Source organism: Alosa pseudoharengus, unplaced genomic scaffold (assembly GCF_046254945.1).
Source record: "Alosa pseudoharengus isolate Yale_2024_CS ecotype anadromous, Long Island Sound unplaced genomic scaffold, YU_APseudo_1.1 YU_APseudo_1.1_scf_6, whole genome shotgun sequence".
NCBI classification, from domain to species: Eukaryota; Metazoa; Chordata; class Actinopteri; order Clupeiformes; family Clupeidae; genus Alosa; species Alosa pseudoharengus.
In genome coordinates this window covers 24080413-24104330 of record NW_027468848.1, presented here as the reverse complement: position 1 = coordinate 24104330, position 23918 = coordinate 24080413, and the positions used below count along the sequence as shown (strand labels likewise).

Genomic DNA, 23918 nt, shown 5'->3' with positions numbered 1-23918 from the left:
AGCGCTTAAACAACTACGTACATGTTGAACAGGAATGTCTTTAGACCCCTCTTAAACTACCCAAAACTACCACAGGAACAGGAACGGAGAGCACTGGGCAACTCATTCCACCAACATGGAACCACTGAGGAATAGAGTCTTGAATTAGACCTAGTTTTTATGACTGACTTTACTTGGAAGCATATCATTATACCCTACATGTGGTGTAGCAGCACCTATTAAAGGGACACCAGGCAAGCCTGATGCTTTTTCTCTACAAAACTCCCCCTCGCTCTGTCTGAAGCTCTTTTCCTTTTCTTTGCATCTTCCGTCAAGTGTTTTCGCAAATTTGAATTTGCTCAGCTAGTCACTTTGGCAATGAGTAATGATGCTCATTTAGAGCATGCAAAGCACAAACATACAACAAGAATTATACACATCAGAGATAAGATTCCAAATCCAAAACAAATTGTTTTTACCTCTTCCTCTAGAGAGTTAATTCTGTCATTTTTTCCCCTGTCCAATTCCTTATAGGTTTTTACCTCTTCCTCTAGAGAGTTAATTCTGTCATTTTTTCCCCTGTCCAATTCCTTATAGGTTTTGACCTCTTTCTCTAGAGAGTTAATTCTGTCATTTTTTTCCCTGTCCAATTTCTTATAGGTTTTTACCTCTTCCTTGTGAGAATTTTGTATTTGAGTTACTTTTCCCTCCAATTCCTTATAGTTGTACTGCATGTTCAGTTCAACTTCTTTCTTGGCATGAATTATCTCAGCTGCTAGCTGTCGGGTGGTATACCTAGCTTGGCACTGTCGCGTCCCCCATACACCCAGAAAGCATTTGTTTTTTGCCTTGTATTTGACATAAAATAACATAAATGGTTTAAATCTCTGTGATACGTTTGTTCTCTTTGTTTTGTCAGACATGCTTGACCTGTTTTTGTCATGTGATGTATTTGTTGTCAATGTGAAGTCTGTGAAAGTGGAAACTGCCACATAGAACAACATCAGGGCGACCAGGCCCAGGGCCAGCTTGCCTCTCAGACTGCTTTTTTGGTGTTGCCGCAGGAACTTGGCGACAGCTAGCACTGCGTCATCATTACAAGGGCATCTCATCAGTCCATCATCAGTGAACAGGCAGTCCACAGTGATGGAGTCGGGCCGCTTCATGAACCTCTTTGTGTCGGGCAAAGCGTAGTTGCTGTCAAATGTGTGATGAAGCACTACCAACGCTAAAGGTTTGCCCTCTGTGGAGAAATAATAAACATAAAAAGATAGAATGATGAGCACCCAGGGGAAAGGTGTTTGTTTAATGTGACATTGTCTGGTCAGCTGTCTGTGGTGGTACAGTACCTGGAATGTCTTGCAATGCTGCCTCAATGTTAATTCCGACTCGAGATGTGACTGGGCAGAAAGCAAGGATGACATCACAGTCTGTGATGTTAGACACATTTTTGAACGAACACCAAGGGAGATGTGACTTGAAGCTTTCGTGGGTGTTCAGCGTTTCACCAGTAGTGATAGTGAACACAGATGCCAAACTTCACCCTGGAGGTATACACATAAGATGCATAATTTGAGTGTAAAATAAAAAATGCCTAAAATCTATGACGTAATTTTGAGACATTATTTTTGCACTGATCCGATCCACAAACAAATAGCTCTTGATCAATACACACACACTGTCACAGCGCAACTTTCAGGCATTTTTCATTCACAAATGCCATAGAGGCACCTTCTCGCAAAAGGGTCATTCCACGTCAATTCAACCAGGGCCCACGCACTTAGGTCTCAAAAAATTCTGAAAAAATGACTTTCTGTTCATTGCTTTTTGTGAGAGTGTTTCTACTTATCTCAGTAAGGAAAATAAATCAAGAGCCTATGTTGAGTACAAATATGTCTCCTGAAGGCCTAAACAGAGCCCAGCCAAAAACTCCAATTCAATTTTTATCAACTTTGAGGGACAGCTATGACCATGCAGGATCATCCAGACCAAACGTGACGATTTTGCTACATACTATTCCTATTTTTGTACCAGCATGCAAAATTTGCAAAATCCTTTGACAAAAAAAAGAGGCCAAACAAAATCGACATCCCCCTCCCCCTGTAAAACTGGCTGTATCTTGGAAAGTATTGATCTTACATAAAAGTAATTTTACAGTGTCTCCTGGGTAACATAGGTACACCTGGTCATTTTTTCAGAATTTTTTGAGACCAAAGTGCCTGGGCCCTGGTTGAATTGACCCTGGAATGACCCAAAACAAAGTCACTGGAGACTGACACACATATAGCTGTTGATTGACACACAATTCTGGATGCATGTAAAGGGGGATCCACCAATGCAGAATCAACACTTCACACACAGAAATGCAGATTTATAAAGGGCAACACACAAAAAGCCCAATATATTTTTTTACAAATCACAAACTACAAATAAACATCTTCCCCATAATCAATTTCAAATAGTGAAACTTTCATATATAATCTTCATGACAACAGCTTACAGTTCATGGAAATCAAAATCCCAGTATCTCAAAATATTAGGATAAAGAATTTATAATACAGAAAAGTCGCCCTATGAAGAGCTCTAATCAGCTAGCCTACTGTAGCAGGGGTAATTACCCCATCGTCTCACCCATTTCCCCATCGTTTAATCAAGTTCTATGGGCATATTTTGTAGTTTCCCACGCCTCTGAGGTACAGTAGGTGGTAGAGGGGTGTGGCTTGGGTGTGGCAGGGGTTGGCTCCCACGCTGAAGACCCCTTAAGTGTTCATGTAGCCCCCTCCTCTGTCTCTTTTGCTACTGTCCTGAGGCAGAGGTATGTGGAGTCTTGCATACAATACATCATATCTTTTATTTATGCTTTTATGGTTACTTGTATTGTGCATTTTTCACATAGAACTGTTTTCTGGTGTTGCACACCTTATATACGAGTTACGTTTGTTTAATCACTGTTTTTGTGTTAGGTCGTTGCACAATACACATTACCTCAGTTCTACATGCTACTGTCTGCCAACATGGCTGCAGGTGTAGCGGCGTTAACTAGTTAGCTTACAGACCTTCATACTTGTGAAATTTAACTGAATGTATTTAAAAGTGGGTTACCTGTTACCTCGCTCCCTGCCGTATTTGTGTTTGTTTTGTCATATATTTCAGGTATGCCATGTTTGTTTTATGTATTTTTGTTATTGTCTATTCACATGTACTTTGGTGGCGATTCACGCATGTTAACTGCGTGTCTGTAGTCTTGCCGCGCTCTCTTTTCCTACTGTCCTGAGGCAGAGGATCTGTGACGCGACTGGCTCGCTCCCTGCCTGATTTGTGTTTGTTTTGTCATATATTTCAGAGCAATAAATATCAAAGCAAAGGTCGGTTGTGGCGTCCATCATTATTCCACTACAACACAACGCAGAGTGATCGAGGGAGAGGAGAGACGACCTCTGTTACACTACAGTAATTAAGTCAAAATGTCGGTAGTGGATCATTTAGTCTCTCAATCTGGGCAGATTCAGATTCAAGTTTTTAAGATGCACCTGTATTTGTAGGCCTACAAATCACTGCATACAAGTCACAAGTTGGAATGTTTTGTTTGTGGATAGCAAAACACTTGTGTGATTCAAACAATATTTTGTAGATCATGGTTTGTGCATTTACATATTTTTATGAGACAAATATGCCCTCATACAAAGTACCTTATCTTAAGTTAGGGTTACCACACGTTCTGGTTTTCCCGGGATTGTTCTCTTTTTTTAATGTCTGTCCCGGAAAATTGATAATCTTTCCCGGGACACCAAATGTCCCGTTTTTTGGTTAAGGCACTTCTATTTTTTTAAGTATTCCCTAGTTTCACTTTTAATAAAACCTACGTTCCGCTCCTGCAATCCTAAGTTATCTTGATTGTATCCTGCTGTCGGAGGCAGGCATACGCACTTGGTTGTAATGCAGACCTACGAAACGAAAGTTTACCTTAATCATCAGCATCACCTAACAACTACCGGCCGCACGCAGCAAGCATGACCAAGAGAGTGAGTGCAAGGTAACAGATTGGAGAGGGTAGCCTAGTAAAAAAAAAAAAAATTTGGTTCGATTTGGTTTGATAAAATGGGGCGCGAGACGGAGGAGGATATAGGCCTGCAATCAAAGTCAGGGCCAGCGGCGAAGAAAAAGAGATACACAGTAGGCCTACACAACGCCGACAGGGTGAAAATGGGGAACTTTTCAGAGTGGGTAACAACTTAATATTATGCATAGTATTGTTAATGTTTTATGGATTAGCCTTATATCTTAAAAGAGCTGGTGAAAGGGCATTATAAGAACCATTTAGACTCGGCAACCTTAAAGTGACAATGAATGCACCATTTATAGAACTAAAAAAAAAAGTTATGATTTTGATTAATGTTAAATACCTTTAATTATACTAGGCCTATTACTGGTTTTAAATAATAATTTATTAACAAATGCTGCAAATGTTATACTGTACAGCATTTGTTAATAAATTATTATTTAAAACCAGTAATAGGCCTAGTATAATTAAAGGCATTTAACATTAATCAAAATCATAACTTTTTTTTTTGTGGGGGGGGTCGGCAATGAATGTCCCGGATTTTCACAAATCAAATGTGGCAACCCTATCTTAAGTCTGTCAGTAAAATTCCATACCCGCTTTAGGGTACGTTCAGACTAACGGTGGGTTTCCACACAGCGAAACACCTCGCGAATTTCGGCCAGCGAAATTTCGCCTCGGGGGCGTGGCGGCCAAACCGCTAACCTTTTGACTGCAGTGTCTAACCAGTGGTGGCAAGCGAGCTAATTAGGCTAATCAGCTAGTTCAAACGTAAGTACTTTAAGATATCCAGGGGTCTTTATGCCTTGACTAAGTTGATGTTGCCTAAACAACAATTCATGTTCATAGAAACAACAAGGTCAATAAGACATGCCTATGTTGCCTATGTAGCCTAGCTGTCTAGCTAGGTTTACAATGCAATCCAATGTCCGAACATACTAGCACTTCGCCTGTCAGCTAGCTAAAAAGTTTGAGTGTTTAAACTAACATATGTAGTGCTCTATTTAGTGGTGTATGTGCTCTGACTAAGTTTGTGTGGCATATAAACCGCAATTCGTGTTGATTCGTGTACAAACATTTTAATCACATACAAATTTTTCGCGTTACAGCTCAGGTAGTCTCCAACATCTTGGTCAGACTTTTTTGTAACTCCCGCCTCCAAACACAAACATGCAGACCTGATTGGTTCTTGAATGGTCCACATTTAAATAAAGTTAAACTTTCGCCAACTTTGTTTCGCCTGCCTCGGCGATTCGCTCTCATTTCGCCCAACCAGGGCAAATTTCGTCTCCATTCAACCTCAATGAGAGCGACGCGAAATTTCGGTGTGTGGAAACCCACTGTAAGCGTCTTTTTCTGACACAAGAAGTTGTGCAGACCGCTTTTTCAGTTTGAAAAAAAAAAACTGCCATCGTATTGTTCCAAAAAGCAGCCGGAAGCGTCTTTTTGCGATAGACAAAGTGACTAACGTTACGTGTGGGTAGGCCTACAAAATGTCGCGGAAGAGAAAACTCACGTTGGCTATTGCTTTTGGTATGTTACGGTGAAGTTATGAAGTCATGTCAAACAATTCCCTATGCTCAGACACTAAAATGAGTCTCTCAACCGGTGCCTTCTCCATTTCTTACTTGGTGGTCATGGGAAACCACAGGTCTCGGCAATCTGCTTGTGATTGGTCATCTGTAAAAGAGACAGCATGACGTGTGGCGTTTCTCCGCTAGATCTTCTGAGCTGCATAAAAAGACGGTTGCAGTCGCGTTTTAAAAGAAGCCGACGACTTTTCAAGTCACTTAATTGTTTTAAAAAGTCTTTCAAACATGTCAATGACGTCATTCATTAACACAATGCTAGCGTGTTATGGGCAACAACGACCCAACCTGTAAGAAATCAAAAGGACACAAGTACTCGTTCATTCAACTTACAACTTGACCTATAACCCATGTTGAAGTTATACAAACTACAATCAAATCTGAGATTTGGCAACGACAATCAGGTGAAAGAGACAAATTTAGCCGTCTAGCTCCATTGACTCCCATTCATTTTGCACTCATGGCGATCGCCCCCAGTGGAACTGCAACCAAAATTCGGTACAATGGGACTTAAAGCAACACCAAAGAGTTTTTTGTACCTTAAAATAATGTTTCCAAAATTGTTTCCGTGGTTCATCAACTCGTTACAGGGTGAACGGCACTTCTGCATTCGCTTCGCGGCCCTCTATCGGCTATAACCGCACTATGTAAGTTTGCCAGATCGGGTAGCGGATTTGTAGTTCGATGGAATGAGACATAAGAAACTACAAATTTGACTTGCATGATGTCGCAATACGTACGTTCTTTGGTGTTGCTTTAATACGGAGTGGCCAGGCTCTCCGTAGACGGGCTCTGGTGCAACTAAGAGGCAGAAAGCACCACAGAACAGCATAGAGCAGTGCTGTCCATGAAAAGAATAAAATTAGTTTTTGTGCTGAAAACTGCACCAATTCGAAATCACGATGATTAGAGAATGTTCAATTATGTTCAATATCCCTAACGGAATGTCTTCGCCAAAAATGACAAAATAGCCTACGATGTTATATTAATAATGCAAATGAACGGCAAACTCTGAAATATAGTCTGAAATGAGATGTTATTATCATTGAGACAACAGGGGTATACAACAAATTCCGATTGTAGCTTAGGCTACAGCAGCCGACTATTTAGGTTAAGTTTATAACGTTGTGGACGGCCACAAGCGTCTTCTGCCCCATGGCTGTGCGCGCATCTAGTTTTGTTGGTAAACGGGAAACCTTTATATGGCTCTGGGATAGTCTATCCAGTGTTCTTTATAGATCAGTGGCCAGCATTGAAAACTCCTACCCATGCCAGTCATGTTCACTAACACACACACGCAGTCGCATGCATAGGCCTACACTTGACCAATAAACAGCAACGGTGAGCCCAAAAAATTCAAAGGTAGTTTTTTAAAAACTGGATGTAGCCTACAGATATTAGCCTACTTTTCCCACAGATAAAAGGCAAGAATATGTGAAAGGTTGTGTTTTATTATTCCACTAAACATAGGCCCTAATGATAATAGGCTATCCGCAATATTATATTCAATTTGATGAGTGTTTTGTCTCACATTGTCCAACAGTAACATTAAAATAGTGGTAAAATAATAGATTACAATGTTTTCTGTTAGGACATAGAGTGTAGGCTAGACTACTGATACATGATGGATTAAAACATTAAGCATACCTTTTGGTTGGCTACTCGAGAGGAGTGCACCTTTGCGATGTTGCGTTTTATTGTAATTCTTTTTCAGTTAAGCTTCAGCTTTTAGTTCTTCTGAAGTGATTTCATGGCATGCTCACAGTAATGTGACAAGCCTGGGTTTGTTCAGTAGCCTTTTCTTCCTGATGGTTTGCTCAGCCAATGAGGCGTTTGCTTTCATGCTCTGTTCCGTTTGTGGAGCAATGTCATTGGTGCTTCATATCAGGGAATCAGAAAGTGAAACTGATCATGTGTTGCTCAGTGAAGTTTTAATTTTAATTTTTCAAGTTTTATTCTATTTTATGTATTTCATTCATGACTGCTCTGCACACTATGCATTATCATAACCAGCTTCATGATGGTCATTCTAGAATGCTTTTTGATGATTGAACAAAAAGCAACTCGACATGAAGAACTCCTTCAGAACTGTTGGAAGACCAGTGACTAACTTAAGGTGGTTTGGAGAATGTCAAGAGTGTGAAATGCTGTCATCACAACCAATTAGCTGCTTGGAAGAGCCCAAAATATAAAACAATTGGCTTTGTTTACACTCATTTGTTTACCGCATAACCATGGGTGTTATTTCATATTTAGTTTTCAGAGTCAAGTTTTCAGAGTCCAGACTTTGTATGACTTTGTATGTGTATACAGTGTCTATAAAAAGTATTCACCCACCTTGGATATTCCCCCTTTTATTGCTTTAATAGAAGGAATCACTTTCAAAATACTGTAGAGCGGTGTACACCGCAGATGTGGTAACTAGAGCAGAGCTGGCAACCCAGATGCCGAAACACTACTGACTTTGTGATTACTAGATAGGTGGAGGGTGGCGGATCAGGCTAAAACACAAATATGTAAACATCAACATCAGTTGAGGGCTGCAACTCTGCAACGATATCCTGGCCGGAGTACTGTTGTCAGTGATTTAAGTATTTAAAATTAGCATGATTTCCTAATGTCTAGTGACAAATCAGGGCCATTTTATGATTAATTGAATTACATTTCTTACATACGGTTCCTTTAACTAATTAAAAATATGAATGTGAAGCATGTGAAGCTCATTTATAACATTGATATCACTCAACATCATGGAGTAGGACCATCATCATCATACTAGTATCATCCCACATGGGCCCCCCTCCCTGTGCCTGGGCCCCGGTGCATCGCACCATCTGCACCATCTGTAGTTACGCCACTGAGTGGAGCACATGGCAAAAAATTCATCACTTTATTGAGTGTAAGATAAGAATAAGCCTTGCGTCATGCTTTCCGCCGGGTGTAAGCTGGGGGCACTGAATGTCTTAGGGGTGTGTTCATATTGACAGACTTCATATCCATCATGACTGTGGGTGAAAATCACTTGAGGTATGTTGGGCCTAAATGAAATTGGAAATCTGTGACAGTTGTGAAATGGTAACTGTCAGTCATGTGCTAGTCATACAAAGCCAATTCATGTTGAATGTGAGGATTACAGTCTTCTCTTTTTCAGCTAGCCCTGGCAATTACTTTACATGCAACTGTAAGGTATTACACAATTCACAGAGAAATACACTGATTATGTATATCACTGACGGGCAGATATTACATTGCACACACAGCTCTGGAAAACTGGAAAATGCATATTATCAGATCAGTTCAAAACGGACAAATCACTTGATCTTATCTCAAAGGATACTACACCTACTTATATTTCTGTTCATATATTCTGTGCAAAGCTACACATTAACATGTGCAAACTTCTGGTTTGACTTTCCAACATATTTCTCCAGAAATGTATAATAGAAAAATACACATCCATGTTCTCCCTTTAAACCTTTCATCAGCATATTGTCCAGTTCATTTAAAGCTGCCATACTCCATGCCTCTCTCTCTTCTGCACAGGTCAATCTTTCCTTCTGCTCTTTAACCTACTTCCTTTTCCCTTCTCCATCATCCTACAGCTTTTCTATGCTCAACTCCAGATAAAGGACATTTCCCTTCCGTCCACCTATTCCATTTACCCATTAATTTCCCATCTACACATTCAGATCCTTATACATGGGTAATTTCATAATCAGGGTGTACACTTTGTTTCAAAAGGGTCAAAAATTAAACCATCTAAAAGTTGTTTCAAGGCATAGCTTTAAACCACTCAAGAAGGGATGATATTGGGAAAAACGTATGAAAAATCAAAGTATTAGATTCTCTGTCTACATGAGGAAATATCCCATCTGAAGCACTTTAAATCTTACTTATTGGTAGTACACAGTCCTGTCTTTGTCTAAGGTCAAGGTCAAGGTGAACTTTATTATCCCACGGGGGGAAATTCATGTGGTCCTTCATTGCGCCCCTGTCACAACACACTCTCCAAGACATATACACTGCAGACAATCCAATAAACATGTATAAAGGAAAGAAAAGAATAACAATACAGAGATTGACTGTGACAAAACAAAAATGACAATAGACTTACTACAGAAATGACAATGACAATCCAACATCAGACATTGATACAACATGGAAAATACTAATATTGTAGCTAAAAAATTAAAAGTGTCATAAAAAGAAATAGGAAGCTAGCTAGGAATGGCTGTCAAGAAAAGTGTGATCAACCATCCAATTAAAGTACCAGTGTGGAATTAAAGTGCCAGTTTGGAATTAAAGGGCTTGAGATGTGCTTGGTCATTATACTGTACAATCTGATCGCTGTGGGCACAAACAATTTATTTTACCTTGCTGTTCTAATTCTCTGTTGTAGAATTCTACCAGTTGACCTATTGCTTCACATAAATTGATGATGTAGAGGCTGAGTGGGGTCATTAAGGATTTGGTCAGTCTTTTTTAGGATGAGATCATTGTACAGCGGAGCTGCCGACACCTGGTCAAGTTCGATGATATTGCTGGCCATCTTGATCATACGCTGCAGTCTCTTCTGGTCCTTAACATGCATGTTGCCAAACACACAGATAAGGCCAAAGGACAAAACACTCTGAAGGAGACTTTTATAAAACATTAATCTAATCTAAAATTATTTAGTTTCCTAAGGAAGAACATTCTCTGGTACATTATCTTGGTTTTGTTTCATTAAAAGTTAATTTAGAGTCAATTTAAACTCCCAAGCAGGGCATGAAATTGGCACCCGCCCACACGCCAAATGCGGGTAACTTTTGTGATTGGCGGGTGAAACTGTCAATGTACCTGCCACGTTGGCGGGTAGCCAATAAGACAACACAACACTGAGCAAGGAGATGCACTGTCCAGATTGCCGTTTGTAGGCTATGGCTCGGAGAAAGCGAGATCAAACCCATTTGCAGGGGTGGGTAGTAGCCTAACGCGTTACATTTTTTTTTTTCGAGGAACGGCAAACGACTTTCCTTTTTCAAAACGGTAGCCTACTTCTACTCTTACTCAAGTACATTTTTGAGCCAATAATATACTCTTTTACTCTGCTACATTTCAATTGCCTTACGTTACGAGTAGCCTACAAGTTTATTATTGGAGAAAGTATCTCGAGGGAGAAAAGCGCACCTTTCCCCGGAGAAAAGAAACAGGGCTTCAGAATGCGTTAGCCCACGATTATAAAAGCAGCCTACTAACAGCTCAGTTAACACATAGCCGTACAGTTGCTGCATCTTCTGGTGAGGCTGCCAGAGTAGCAACGAGACTAGAGGTAGGCTATGACATGACACGGAAACTTTCACGTATATTCATTTCTGGCCAGCATCGTTCAACAATCACATTGGACAAGGAAAGTAGGCCTGCAACTTAATTTACAAGCAAAGCAAATGCACTAGAAATCGAGCATACAAGTTAGAAAAAGCCTAGCATTCATTTATGTAGCCTCAATGTTGCAGGACATGACATGAGACGGTCGGCTGAGAAAACAGATAGCCTGCTCTGTCGCTCTGCCCGAGTGGATATGCCTAGGCTATTTTAGCCTAAATATAGGTTTACCCATAATATAGCCATTGTTTTTAGGTTACATTGTCTGTATGGTGGAGTTATAACCAGACTTCTAGCAATGCAAAGCAGAAGAATCCGCTGCAATGTATTGGAAGACTGCTTTTCAATCCATAGCCACGTAATGCTTATTTATTCTGGCTATGATAAAGTATATTAAATAAAATATATTTGAATTGGCCTTTTAAAATATGTTTGACTATATGATTAGCCTACAGAGGAGGAGAAAAGCAAATAGGCATAAAGGATACTTTTGTATCCCTTTAAAGGTCCATCAAAAATATAAAAATGTAGGCCTACAAAAAAAGTACTTTTTTGCTTTTACTTGAGTACTGTAATGTGTATTCTGTACAAGTTCAAGAGTCGTTCACCATTTTGGCTGGTAAAAAACCACTGTGGCAGGTGGATTTCAAACTTCACCTGCCACAGTGGCTGGTGGACAAAAAAGTTAACTTCAGGCCCTGCTCCCAAGTATTTGTAGGTGAAGACCCTCTCTACTAATTCACTGTTGATCTTTGAAGGTGGAACCATTATTCTATTTTTGCTAAAATCTATCACCATCTCTTTTTTTTTCTTCACAGTGATTTCAAGAAAATTCTCAGAACACCACTGAGTAAAACCCTGTAATTACTTCTGAATTCCTAATTCATTTACAGAAGAAATGTCAGACTTTAAAAAGCCAACCAGTGCTGTGTCGTCAGCGTATTTAAAATAAGTGTGGGCTGAAGAGGAAGCTTGACAGTTGTTGGTGTATAATGTGTATAGGATAGGTGACAGAATTTTTTTTTAAAGAGTTTTTGAGGAAGATATAGCCTACACAAACTATGGTCTACACAAGATATTCTTTTTTGGGATTTACTCCCAAATGCACCAATTTTCTCACCATCAGGTGGGGTTGGATTGTGTTAAAAGCGCTGCTGAAGTCAATGAACACAATCTTGACCAGGCTCTTGGTGCTTATGAGTGCTGTTAATCAGAGATAGCAGTGCATCCTCAACACCTCTTTCTGCATGATAGGCGAATTTGTTCGGGTCTAAAAAAGAGGTGACACCTCATGGAGAAATAGTTTTAAAATATTTTTTTCAAAACATTTCATGACTGTAGAGGTAAGGGCAACAGGGCGCAGATCATTGAGTTCCTTAGGTCTGTTGTTTTTAGACATGGGCACTAGAGATTGTTTCCATAGGCTTGGAATGACACTGGTATCTAGTGACAACTGGAACAATCAAAGGATATTACATCTACTTATGTTTCTGTTCATATATCCTGTGGGAAACTATATTAAATGGCGTTACTGGAATTCTGTTAATCGCGGCTTTACTACACACACTAGTCACGATGGGACGATTGTATTTTCTGTGACTGTCCTGACAGGATGCGATGCGAGCGAACATTAGCAATGAAATCAGTTAAGTGTACAGTGGAGTGTCCTGACTGTACGCGACACGAAACAGTGCTGTGCAGTGGTGCTACGCGGATCTGCTTATGACCCGCGGGTAGGGCAGTTGCGGGTGAGATTCACAGGTAATATTGTGGGTTGTGGGTGGGTCGGGTCAAATTCATTTGCTAGTATCTGAGTTGGATCTCAAGGGTGGCCTTTGCAACCCTTCTGTCCCTGCCTTATCTTGCTCCTCCCCTGTTCCTGCCTTATCTTGCTCCTCCCCTGTTCCTGCCTTATCTTGCTCCTCCCCTGTTCCTGCCTTATCTTGCTCCTCCACTGACACCACCTTATCTTGCTCCTCCACTGACACCACCTTATCTTGCTCCTCCCCTGTTTCTGCCTTATCTTGCTCCTCCCCTGTCCCTGCCTTATCTTGCTCCTCCCCTGTTCCTGCCTTATCTTGCTCCTCCCCTGACACCACCTTATCTTGCTCCTCCACTGACACCACCTTATCTTGCTCCTCCACTGACACCACCTTATCTTGCTCCTCCCCTGTTCCTGCCTTATCTTGCTCCTCCACTGACACCACCTTATCTTGCTCCTCCCCTGTTCCTGCCTTATCTTGCTCCTCCACTGACACCACCTTATCTTGATCCTCCCCTGTTCCTGCCTTATCTTGCTCCTCCACTGACACCACCTTATCTTGCTCCTCCCCTGTTCTTGCCTTATCTTGCTCCTCCCCTGTTCCTGCCTTATCTTGCTCCTCCACTGACACCACCTTATTTTGCTCCTCCACTGACACCACCTTATTTTGCTCCTCCACTGACATCACCTTATCTTGCTCCTCCACTGACACCACCTTATCTTGCTCCTCCCCTGTTTCTGCCTTATCTTGCTCCTCCCCTGTTCCTGCCTTATCTTGCTCCTCCCCTGTTCCTGCCTTATCTTGCTCCTCCACTGACACCACCTTATTTTGCTCCTCCACTGACACCACCTTATCTTGCTCCCCCCCTGTTCCTGCCTTATCTTGCTCCTCCCCTGTTCCTGCCTTATCTTGCTCCTCCCCTGTTCCTGCATTATCTTGCTCCTCCATTGACACCACCTTATTTTGCTCCTCCACTGACACCACCTTATCTTGCTCCTCCCCTGTTCCTGCCTTATCTTGCTCCTCCCCTGTTCCTGCCTTATCTTGCTCCTCCACTGACACCACCTTATTTTGCTCCTCCACTGACACCACCTTATCTTGCTCCTCCACTGACACCACCTTATCTTGCTCCTCCCCTGTTTCTGCCTTATCTTGCTCCTCCCCTGTTCCTGCCTTATCTTGCTCCTCCACTGACACCACCTTATCTTGATCCTCCCCTGTTCCTGCCTTATCTTGCTCCTCCACTGACACCACCTTATCTTGCTCCTCCCCTGTTCTTGCCTTATCTTGCTCCTCCCCTGTTCCTGCCTTATCTTGCTCCTCCACTGACACCACCTTATTTTGCTCCTCCACTGACACCACCTTATCTTGCTCCTCCACTGACACCACCTTATCTTGCTCCTCCCCTGTTTCTGCCTTATCTTGCTCCTCCCCTGTTCCTGCCTTATCTTGCTCCTCCACTGACACCACCTTATCTTGATCCTCCCCTGTTCCTGCCTTATCTTGCTCCTCCACTGACACCACCTTATCTTGCTCCTCCCCTGTTCTTGCCTTATCTTGCTCCTCCCCTGTTCCTGCCTTATCTTGCTCCTCCACTGACACCACCTTATTTTGCTCCTCCACTGACACCACCTTATTTTGCTCCTCCACTGACATCACCTTATCTTGCTCCTCCACTGACACCACCTTATTTTGCTCCTCCACTGACACCACCTTATCTTGCTCCTCCCCTGTTTCTGCCTTATCTTGCTCCTCCCCTGTTCCTGCCTTATCTTGCTCCTCCCCTGTTCCTGCCTTATCTTGCTCCTCCACTGACACCACCTTATTTTGCTCCTCCACTGACACCACCTTATCTTGCTCCTCCACTGACACCACCTTATCTTGCTCCCCCCCTGTTCCTGCCTTATCTTGCTCCTCCCCTGTTCCTGCCTTATCTTGCTCCTCCCCTGTTCCTGCATTATCTTGCTCCTCCACTGACACCACCTTATTTTGCTCCTCTACTGACACCACCTTCTCTTGCTCCTCCCCTGTTCCTGCCTTATCTTGCTCTTCCCCTGTTCCTGCATTATCTTGCTCCTCCATTGACACCACCTTATTTTGCTCCTCCACTGACACCACCTTATCTTGCTCCTCCCCTGTTCCTGCCTTATCTTGCTCCTCCCCTGTTCCTGCCTTATCTTGCTCCTCCACTGACACCACCTTATTTTGCTCCTCCACTGACACCACCTTATCTTGCTCCTCCACTGACACCACCTTATCTTGCTCCTCCCCTGTTTCTGCCTTATCTTGCTCCTCCCCTGTTCCTGCCTTATCTTGCTCCTCCACTGACACCACCTTATCTTGCTCCTCCACTGACACCACCTTATTTTGCTCCTCCACTGACACCACCTTATCTTGCTCCTCCACTGACACCACCTTATCTTGCTCCTCCCCTGTTCCTGCCTTATCTTGCTCGATAGACATAACATAGTGATATAATCGATAGAGCACAGAACAGCACAGAACAGCACAGCACAGCACATTTATAAAATTGCTTGCCTCTTTCTCATCAGGCTGTTTATCCTTTTCATCCCTTTCATTATTCCTTTCTACGGCTGTGTCATGTGAGGATTCAGATGGTAATTGTGTAGATTTGTCATCTTGCTTTTCAGTGTCTCCTTCTAAACCACTAAAGACTTCATCAGCCTTCAGTGAGTTTTCGACAGAAGGGGAGATTTGTGACTCGAAAGAATTACATTTTTCATTTACTTTCTCCTTAGATTCCTTTAAGTGTTTTACATGTTCCTCATATTTTACAATATCTTCCTTGAGAGAGTTAATTTCTTTCTTTGCTTCTCTGTCAGATTCCTTACAGTTTTCAACCTTGTCCTTGAGAGAGTTAATTTCTTTCTTTGCTTTTCTGTCCGATTCCGTACAGTTTTTAACCTTGTCCTTGAGAGAGTTAATTTCTTTCTTTGCTTCTCTGTCCGATTCCCTATGAAAGTTAATTGTTTCACTTAGTTTCCCCTCTAATTTCTTACACTTTTGCTGCATCAGTTCAAGTTCTTTCTTGGTTTTAATTAACTCAACTGCTTGCTCTCTGAAATTGGAAAATGTGGAAATTGCCACATACAACAAGATGAGGATGAGCAGGCCCAGGGCCAGCTTGCCTCTTGGACTGCGTTTCCCATGTTGCTGCAGGAACTTGGCGACAGCTCGCACTGCAGCATCATTACAAGGGCATCTCATCAGTCCATCATCAGTGAACAGGCAGTCCACAGTGATGGAGTCGGGCCGCTTCATGAACCTCTTTGTGTCGGGCAAAGTGTAGTTGCTGTCAAATGTGTGGTGAAGCACTACCAGTGCTAAAGGTTTACCCTCTGAGGAGATAAAATAACAAAGAGTGAATTATGAGTGCCCAGACGAAGGGCAGCAGTTTAATGTGACATTGTCTGGTCAATCTGTGTTGGTGGTACAGTACCTGGAATGGCCCGCAGCGCTGCCTCAATGTCAGTTCCGACTCGAGACGTGACTGGGCAGAAAGCGAGGATGACGTCACAGTCTGTGATGTTAGACACATTTTTGCACGAACCCCAAGGGAGATGTGACTTGAAGCTTTCGTGGGTGTTCAGTGTTTGACCCGTAGTGATAGTGTACACAGACGCCATACTTTAGCCTGGAGTTAATTAAGATTGATGGGAAGTGAGGTGCATTAGCTTAGACAGCACACTGACACAAACATACTGTACTCCCTACACTTGAGGACACTGGTTTGCCTGTTCTCTCATGATTGCATGTAGGCCACAGGTGTGAGGCCTATGGGGAGCACTTAAATGCTGGATTCAAGAGTGAACAGCAGGAGAGCGTTCGGGTGAACAATTTGGAGTTTTTGCGACGGGTTCAGGATTTCTACTAAGTGCACCCCCCTTGTTTTGTTTTCGTTGTTGGAATTTGTAAAGGGACTTCGGCTTATTTTCTAAAACCAAAACTGAACTGCAGATTAACCTAACTGCTTGGGCTGTCTGACTAAGTGTGTCAGAGTTTGGGCTGGCCACATCCAAGTTAAGATGGCGTCCCCTGCTTTCACGTCTTGTTTTGCAAACTACAGATTAGAGACTCACTAGGCTATCCAGTATCCCTATACACAAGTGGAGTATCTTCATTTGTATGAGTACCTCATAAGATACAGATGTAAGGTTGAAGAAATACAACACTATAACTAGTTACACACTTTAAAGGAACAATTTTTCACAACAGCACATTCTTATTCTAACAGTAAGAAATGTCATAAATCTCCTCTTACCAAGGAGGACCTGAAGTGTGCACACCATAAGCTGATGTAACAAACACCTTAGTTTGAGACTACCTGTACAATTCTTTATCCTCTCTACCCTCCACATGGTCCTGATTTAAACTGTACTTTTCACTGTATTCATTAAATGAATGTTTCTATTGTGGGTTGAAGTCAGCTGCATGTCTGGCCTATTGTGCAATTAAACTAGATACCAATAAAAGGTTGTAGAACATTTATAGAACATTATTACACTGCTTGGTTGAATTTCCCATTGTCCTACGTAATTTAGAACGACCATTAACCATATGTTATTTGCACACCTATGAAGTAGATCCATTTTTTTGGCTGTATCACACTTGTATATTAATTCACCGAACTCGTTGTGAAGTTTAAATGAATCGTCATGTTGCATCCGAGCTGTAAAATGCAGACGTTCAGAACATAGTAACATTGTAGCATATGACGGAGGTGGCTTTTAGCTAGATGGATGACAGCAGGTTAAGTAAAATAGCGATGTTTCAAAGCTAAAGTTCATCAGAATCTTGGGATACGCCCGCTTGACAACGGGAGAGATAGAACTAACGACTGGCCTTTGGCCGTAGCAACCATCCATTTAGAACTAGTAACGGCAGTTTGTCCTGCAAGTTGAGAAATTAGTTGATATGTGTCGGAAGAAAGTTTCTACAAACAAGACAGTTTTAGCGATTAAAACGTTTAAATTGGAACTGAAATGAACTGAACGGAAAGGAAATGAACACAACGCAAGTGGCAACAGTGGAATAATCAGGATAATGGACTACACGCTGGTCTGTTCACAGAAGTTAATGCACTTACGAGGTTTAAACGGCCCTCCACTTCGCATCGGGCCGTTTTACAACCTCAACCGTGCATTAACTTCTGTGAACAGACCACCGTGTCATCCATTATCCCTTACTTATTACAAGGCTCTTCATAATGCTGCAGAATGCTCCATTCACTTGAATGGGCCTTCCCAACGTTCGGCGGTCTGCTAATTCTGAATAACAGACCGTTGCTAAGTATAACAGACCGCTGTCAAGGAAAATGGGCTTTGTGCTTCTATTTCTCGTCTTTCATATTACTGCGCAAGTAGTCCGGCCACTTATCACTTTAGAATACTCCGTTGCTAAGCTACGCGAGTTGACCTGCAGATACTTTGTAACGGACAAACTTCCAATACATCCGGCGCAATGGATGAGTTTAATATTAGTTTTAATATTCTTGGAGATTACCCAGATTTCGCTTCTTGGATGAAGGCTGAGTTGTTTTCACCAGTTAAGAAAAGAAAAGAAAACAACACAGAGAAAGGGAAAGAAGCGAAACGACACAAACATCTGGACGACAGAGACATAGACAGAATTGAAGAGAGCCAACATGAAATCAATACAAAATGGACCACGGTATGGGCCATAACAGTTTTCAAAGACTGGTTAGTGGAAAAAAAAATGTCGGTAGATTACTAAATCAGGTGCTAGGCTACGTTCTTTTTATCCATCGGTGCAAAATGCCAACGGAAAGACCTAGGCCTACTCAATTGCGATTTACATGGCAATTAGGGCAGGGATATCTCGACATTTCACAACCCTTGATATAATGAACTGTGCCACGTTCAAATCAAGCAACAATGTTTTCAAATCTGTAGTTAAAGATCTACGGAAAAAGGGCAAAGACGTTAGCCAGCATCACCCCCCCATCTCGACAAAAGACCTACAACTGCTGCTCAGAAACCCAGATGTGCTCTCTCCCAACACAGCTCGTGGACTCAGGAAGGTGTGGTTTTATGTACAGCTAGGCTACATCTGGCAAGACGAGGCAGAGAGGGCAATCGGGACCTCACTCAAGACTCTTTCCTTCTAAAGTAAGACGAGAATGGTAAAGAATATCACTCTCGCATACAACGCTGAGACAAAAAATCATAAAGATGCCAAAGACCCGTGCAGAGCAAATTACCGGGGCTACATCTTCGCGGAGCCTGACAACCCAAACTGCCCCGTTGCCAGCTTTAAAAAGTATTGCTCCCATTTTTTATACTGGTTTTTAGTCAACTTTAGCAGAGGTGTCAATAATTCTGGAGGTTACTGTAGGTGTTTGTCAAATTATTTCATTAACTGAAACCTGATAAAGGAACATAACCATATACCTGCATAGAAAACCCCTGCATGATAGATTAAAACATTAAGCATACCTTTTGGTTGGATACTGACCTAGAAAGCAGTTCACCTTTGCAATGTTGAGTTTTGTTGTAATTTTTTTAGGTAAACTTCAGCTTTTAGTTCTTCTGAAGTGCTCTGATTCCATGGCATGCTTACAGGAATGTGACAAGCCCGGGTTTGTTCATTAGCCTTTTCATTCTGATGGTCTGCTCAGCCAATTAGGTGTTTGCTTTCATGCTCTGTTCTGTTTGAGGAGCGATATCAGAAAGTGAAACTGATTGTCTGTTGCTCACTGAATCCACTTGTGCTTAGAGCTGTTTCCTCATTCTTTTAGTTCCATGACAGCAATTCCTTATAACAATTACAATATCTATTTTTTGAATTTTACAGAATGAAGAATCTAGTACACAAATCTATTCACTTGTTTTTTCAATTCAGTTTTATTTATATTTATATTTTGTTTGTTTGCACACTATTGACTTTTGGGAAACCATTCTACCTAATTTTAGGTATAATTCACCTTATTCAGGTGGCAGTGGTCATTGTGTAAACCAAAATGAGGCTAAAGGGTACACTGCCTATGACATTAAGGGCTCTATTTTGAGGCCTTTGGGGTGCAAAGCTTACTCTTATCGCGACGCAAAGCTTAATCTTATTTTACACTCAGTCAGTGGATAATTTTGTGCCATCCACTTCACTTTTATTAAAACTTGCGTCCAGGGGTATGGCAGAAGGTGTGGTCTGGCGCATGATCCAAAAATCGAGCAATGATGCACGTTACTTTTACCCCTTGCATCCCGTGGAACCAATCAAATCGGCATATCTGATATAGGCGGGCTAGAGGCGAGCTAAACCGATGACGACACTGCAACGTTGGAGGTCAGTAAACATTGATCGTAGTGTTATCCAATTGCGCCGAAGTCCGGAATCATTCAGAGTAAACATTGGTCTAGTGTTATCCAATTGCGTACAGTTGAAAGATTTTCAAATGCATGCTTGGTGCGGCCCCTCGAGTTGGGCCATTACATTGTTCGTGGCCAGACCGTTAATCTTTCTAGATTACCAGGGTCTGGATTTTTCAGGCTAGAATGCATGTAGTCACAAACAGGTTTCTATAAAACAAGGTTTAGTGGAATCCCTGTGTTCTATACACAGTCGCAATCTTTAACTGCAGTGCAACATCAAACAGTGCATCGATATTTTGCCAGGCAGCGGCAGATTTCAAAGGAATCTGCTTGCATGCGAGACCGTGTATACATACACAAAAAATCACACCCATCTGCGACAGTCTCACTTCATGTGAGCATTACAATTACTATATTAACTTATCAAAATGAATCAGTCATCGTTATCATCAGTGGTATCGGTAGGTATACTCTTAGCAAAAAGAAGTTAATGGAAGTGTAGTGTTGATCTACTTTTTTTGAACTAGAAATTCAAGAACTCCAGCTGCTCACTGTCCCTCTGCTCTGTAATAGGCTTGCTTAGCCTACCTCCTCCAAGTTCAACTTGTTGCTCACATAGGCTACTTGTATAAGCCTTGGGTGCTGTTGAGGCTACTACACTGAATGAACTAATGAGCCATTGACTACCCTTGCTTTGGGTCAATCATTGGCCAAACAAATTAAATTGAATATTATATGATATTCCATCGGCCCTAAGGTGCGTCGGGCCACCAGGAAATGAATGCCAAATGGCCATTCCATCCCTGCTACTGGGGACCAAATAAGTAATCTATCTCTACATTTCATTTTTGCTGTACTGCGTATTTGTCAAGGATTTTTTAAATTTTTCATCACAGCACTAATGTGCCTGTTGGAACTTAAGCAGAGTCATTTAATTAGACTGAGCAGTTGAGAATCGGATTTATCGAAAGTGCTAGACCTAAAAACTTACACAGTGCTGGATTTAAGTGTAGCTAACTCAAGAGGTGATTGGACAAAATGCATGAGTGACATTAAATGCACATAGAGGAAGATGTGACTGGAACCTCATGAGAGTCAGTGTTGAAAATTGTAATTTGCTCTGCAGGTTTGTCTGGAAAGGAGCCCATTTCCGAACTTGCTGTTTTACTGTTACAAGTTACAACCATTTCACAAAGTGAATGTGTACATTAAAGTCTTACAAAATCGTTTCAGAAGTGCAGCAAACATATCTTTCTAGTAAACAAAGGTTGTTTACAGTACAGTTGCATAACAGTTACATACAGTTGTTTACTAATTTCCAAAGATAAAAATGTTTGTAGGGATAGGTTAGGGTCGCGTGGTAGGGCAAGTACTGACTAACAGACGGGGCTCCAGTGATGTCACTGCCAGTGTGGCTAATTTGAAAATGCACACAATCAAGCAATCCTGCAATCAAGGCTCACAATTAGTTTCCAGGTCTTTGCGAAAGACTTGCGGCCTAGATACAGTACATATGTTTACATGTGGCTGGCTATTTTCATAAAAGGACATTTCACCATCTCCGATTTCAAAAATAACATTGTGCACACCTGTCAATTGTCAGAAAAGTTTTTGTTTACACTACCCCGTATATATGCCTTCAAGAGCATGCCAAACCTGTAGGTGGCAGTGTAACGAGAAGCTCAAGCCCACGGTGGCCAATCAGAATCACGAAAATAGCAACAACAGCAACGAATCACTTACTCTTTCTCTTTTGAACTGTATTTGCAAATCCAAACAGATGAAAAGGGTTTGCACCAACATAAATGTGACAGCTACTCTGAATGTATCCATGATCACCAGTGCCAAATGAAAATTTAAACATACTGTAGGTCGCACTTTTGGCGCAGGTGCATGTTGCATACTGTGACGTCGGCTGCCTAAAACTCTGTTTTTTTCAGTTTACATGCAAACGTGCAAACAAAGTTTTCCAAAATGTCCACTCTGGCTGGAGTTTTTAGAAAGAATCGTTTTCAGAGGTGAATTCTCCGTTTGCGTGTAAACGAAGGGCACAAACGAAGAAAATGTCTCCATTTTTCAAAATAACCATGTATGTGTAAACGGGGTCTGTGTTCCCCTCATGTGTGTTTGCCCGTTGTGAGTCCGAAACTTGTAACCTGACTCTCGCCAGATGAATTTCATTCCGCCTAGCTCCACTCACATCCATCTGGGATCGGTTCCATTGAGAGTGATTTCGGCACGAGATTGTATGGTAGAGCCAATCAAGACGCAGGGCGGGAGTTTCATAGATGTGATGTAGCGTAGAAGCGACTGTGAGACTGTTCTCAGCGTCACGGGTTGGCTTCGATGTGAGTGGTTGAAGTAGCACGTCAATAGATGACGGACAAGTGGCTTATCCAATCTTATGCAAGGATTTTTTAATAAGGCCCAGCCTTCTGAAGCACCACTCCAATGGATCGATCCCAGATGGATGAGTGGAGCTAGGCGGAACGAAATTCATCTTGCGAGAGTCAGGTTACGAAACTTGGGCCTGTCTCGTTTGTTTCCTTTGGATTATACACCACCATAGAAAACCTGAACATATCAACAGAACTGATCCTTGGGTTATCAAGGACTCACGTCTGGAGAGAGAGAGCTATCCTGGGTCAATGAGAGCAACGGGAAAGCGACCTCTCACTGGAGCTCTGCTAAAGCTGACACACACACATTTCAACCACATATCTACTGTAGGTCTTACTTCAACATCTGCACTTCACGCAAGGCCAGTATGTAGGTTAGGTTTATATATTCGCTTTTAGGTTACGTTGCAGACCGAGGTTTCAGCAGTACACATTATACCAGGGATATTTAATTAACCTTCAGAGAGGTCCAGTTACGGAAGATTTCCTCGAGCAAAGGTCCGGAGCATCATAATGTTTAACGTGCGTGTATAGGCTATGTATGGGTATGTATGTATGTATATGTATATTTGAATGGATGGATGGATGGAGCCTAGTTTTAGGCCTAGGCTTAATTTTTAATGAGTGAACGTTTAATCAGTTATAAAACAAGTAACTGTTAGCCTAAAAGGCAACATTTAGTCCAGTCATTTTAAGCCAAAATAGGGTTCAAGGTTGAACAAATTGCAACACAAGCAAACTTAACTGATTTTGAATCCTCAATATGTCCTGAGTAAGGGGAAAAAAGCCCCGAATAATCCCGATAGGGGAAAGTTTTGAAAAAGACCCAAATATACCCTATTCATGCGCCTATACAGTATTTTTCTCACGTGAATAGGGGGAAAAAATTAACCTTTACATATCACCATGAAAATTACTGAGTTGATTACTTACATCAAGACAAACAAAAAATGTATTAAAAGTTTTTTTGAAATTGTTTGTTAACATGGGCAAACAGGGCATAATGTAATTACGTATAGTTAATTTGTATAAATACCACAATGGAGCTAATAGTCCATGCAAAGGTCTGACCCAAAACTAATTGCAACAGAATTTATTTTCACATTTTTATATTTCAATTGGTGATCTTTACACCATAGTAAAAAACCATGAACATCCAGTTGGTGGAAATATGTTAAAATGAGGGTTGTTTTATGCATTATTCTTCAGCAAATGCTGACAAAACTGTAATTAGAATGTTGTAGAATACACATTCTAAAGAATATCTGACCCCATCTAACTTAACATGGAATTTTAGAATCTTGCATTGTTGAGGAACATTCTTTTATTTTCAAAGAGTGAATTCCTTTGGCTTATTTCAGACTGGTTTGATGCAAAATTGGTGTCTATTTTTACATTGTGGCCCTTTGAATCAA

General features: G+C 41.6%; 2 protein-coding genes across 5 annotated transcripts in view; one reads left to right on the top strand and one right to left on the bottom strand.

Annotated features, from left to right (window-relative positions):
* LOC143106857 (dematin-like) overlaps positions 1-23918 on the top strand; it is an 88749-nt gene that overhangs the window by 14332 nt on the left and 50499 nt on the right. The gene's annotated exons all lie outside the window — the stretch shown is intronic.
* On the bottom strand, positions 8986-15583 carry LOC143105819 (uncharacterized). 4 transcript variants are annotated; one of them, XM_076269937.1, is made up of 2 exons: positions 13713-15583; positions 8986-13604 (listed from the first exon to the last, which is right to left on the bottom strand). In XM_076269937.1, the coding sequence occupies exons 1-2, from the start codon at positions 15216-15218 to the stop codon at positions 12789-12791; spliced, it is 2322 nt and encodes a 773-aa protein (XP_076126052.1). In that variant the 5' UTR covers positions 15219-15583; the 3' UTR covers positions 8986-12788. The 4 variants fall into 4 exon arrangements, with proteins under 4 accessions (XP_076126052.1, XP_076126053.1, XP_076126051.1 ...); XM_076269938.1 differs by having other exon boundaries at positions 8986-14630; positions 14847-15583; XM_076269936.1 differs by having other exon boundaries at positions 8986-15035; positions 15090-15583.

Bases quoted from the DNA above. Each gene is read 5' to 3' on its own strand.
- LOC143105819 (XM_076269935.1), bottom strand. From the start codon at position 15,218: ATGTCTATCGAGCAAGATAAGGCAGGAACAGGGGAGGAGCAAGATAAG.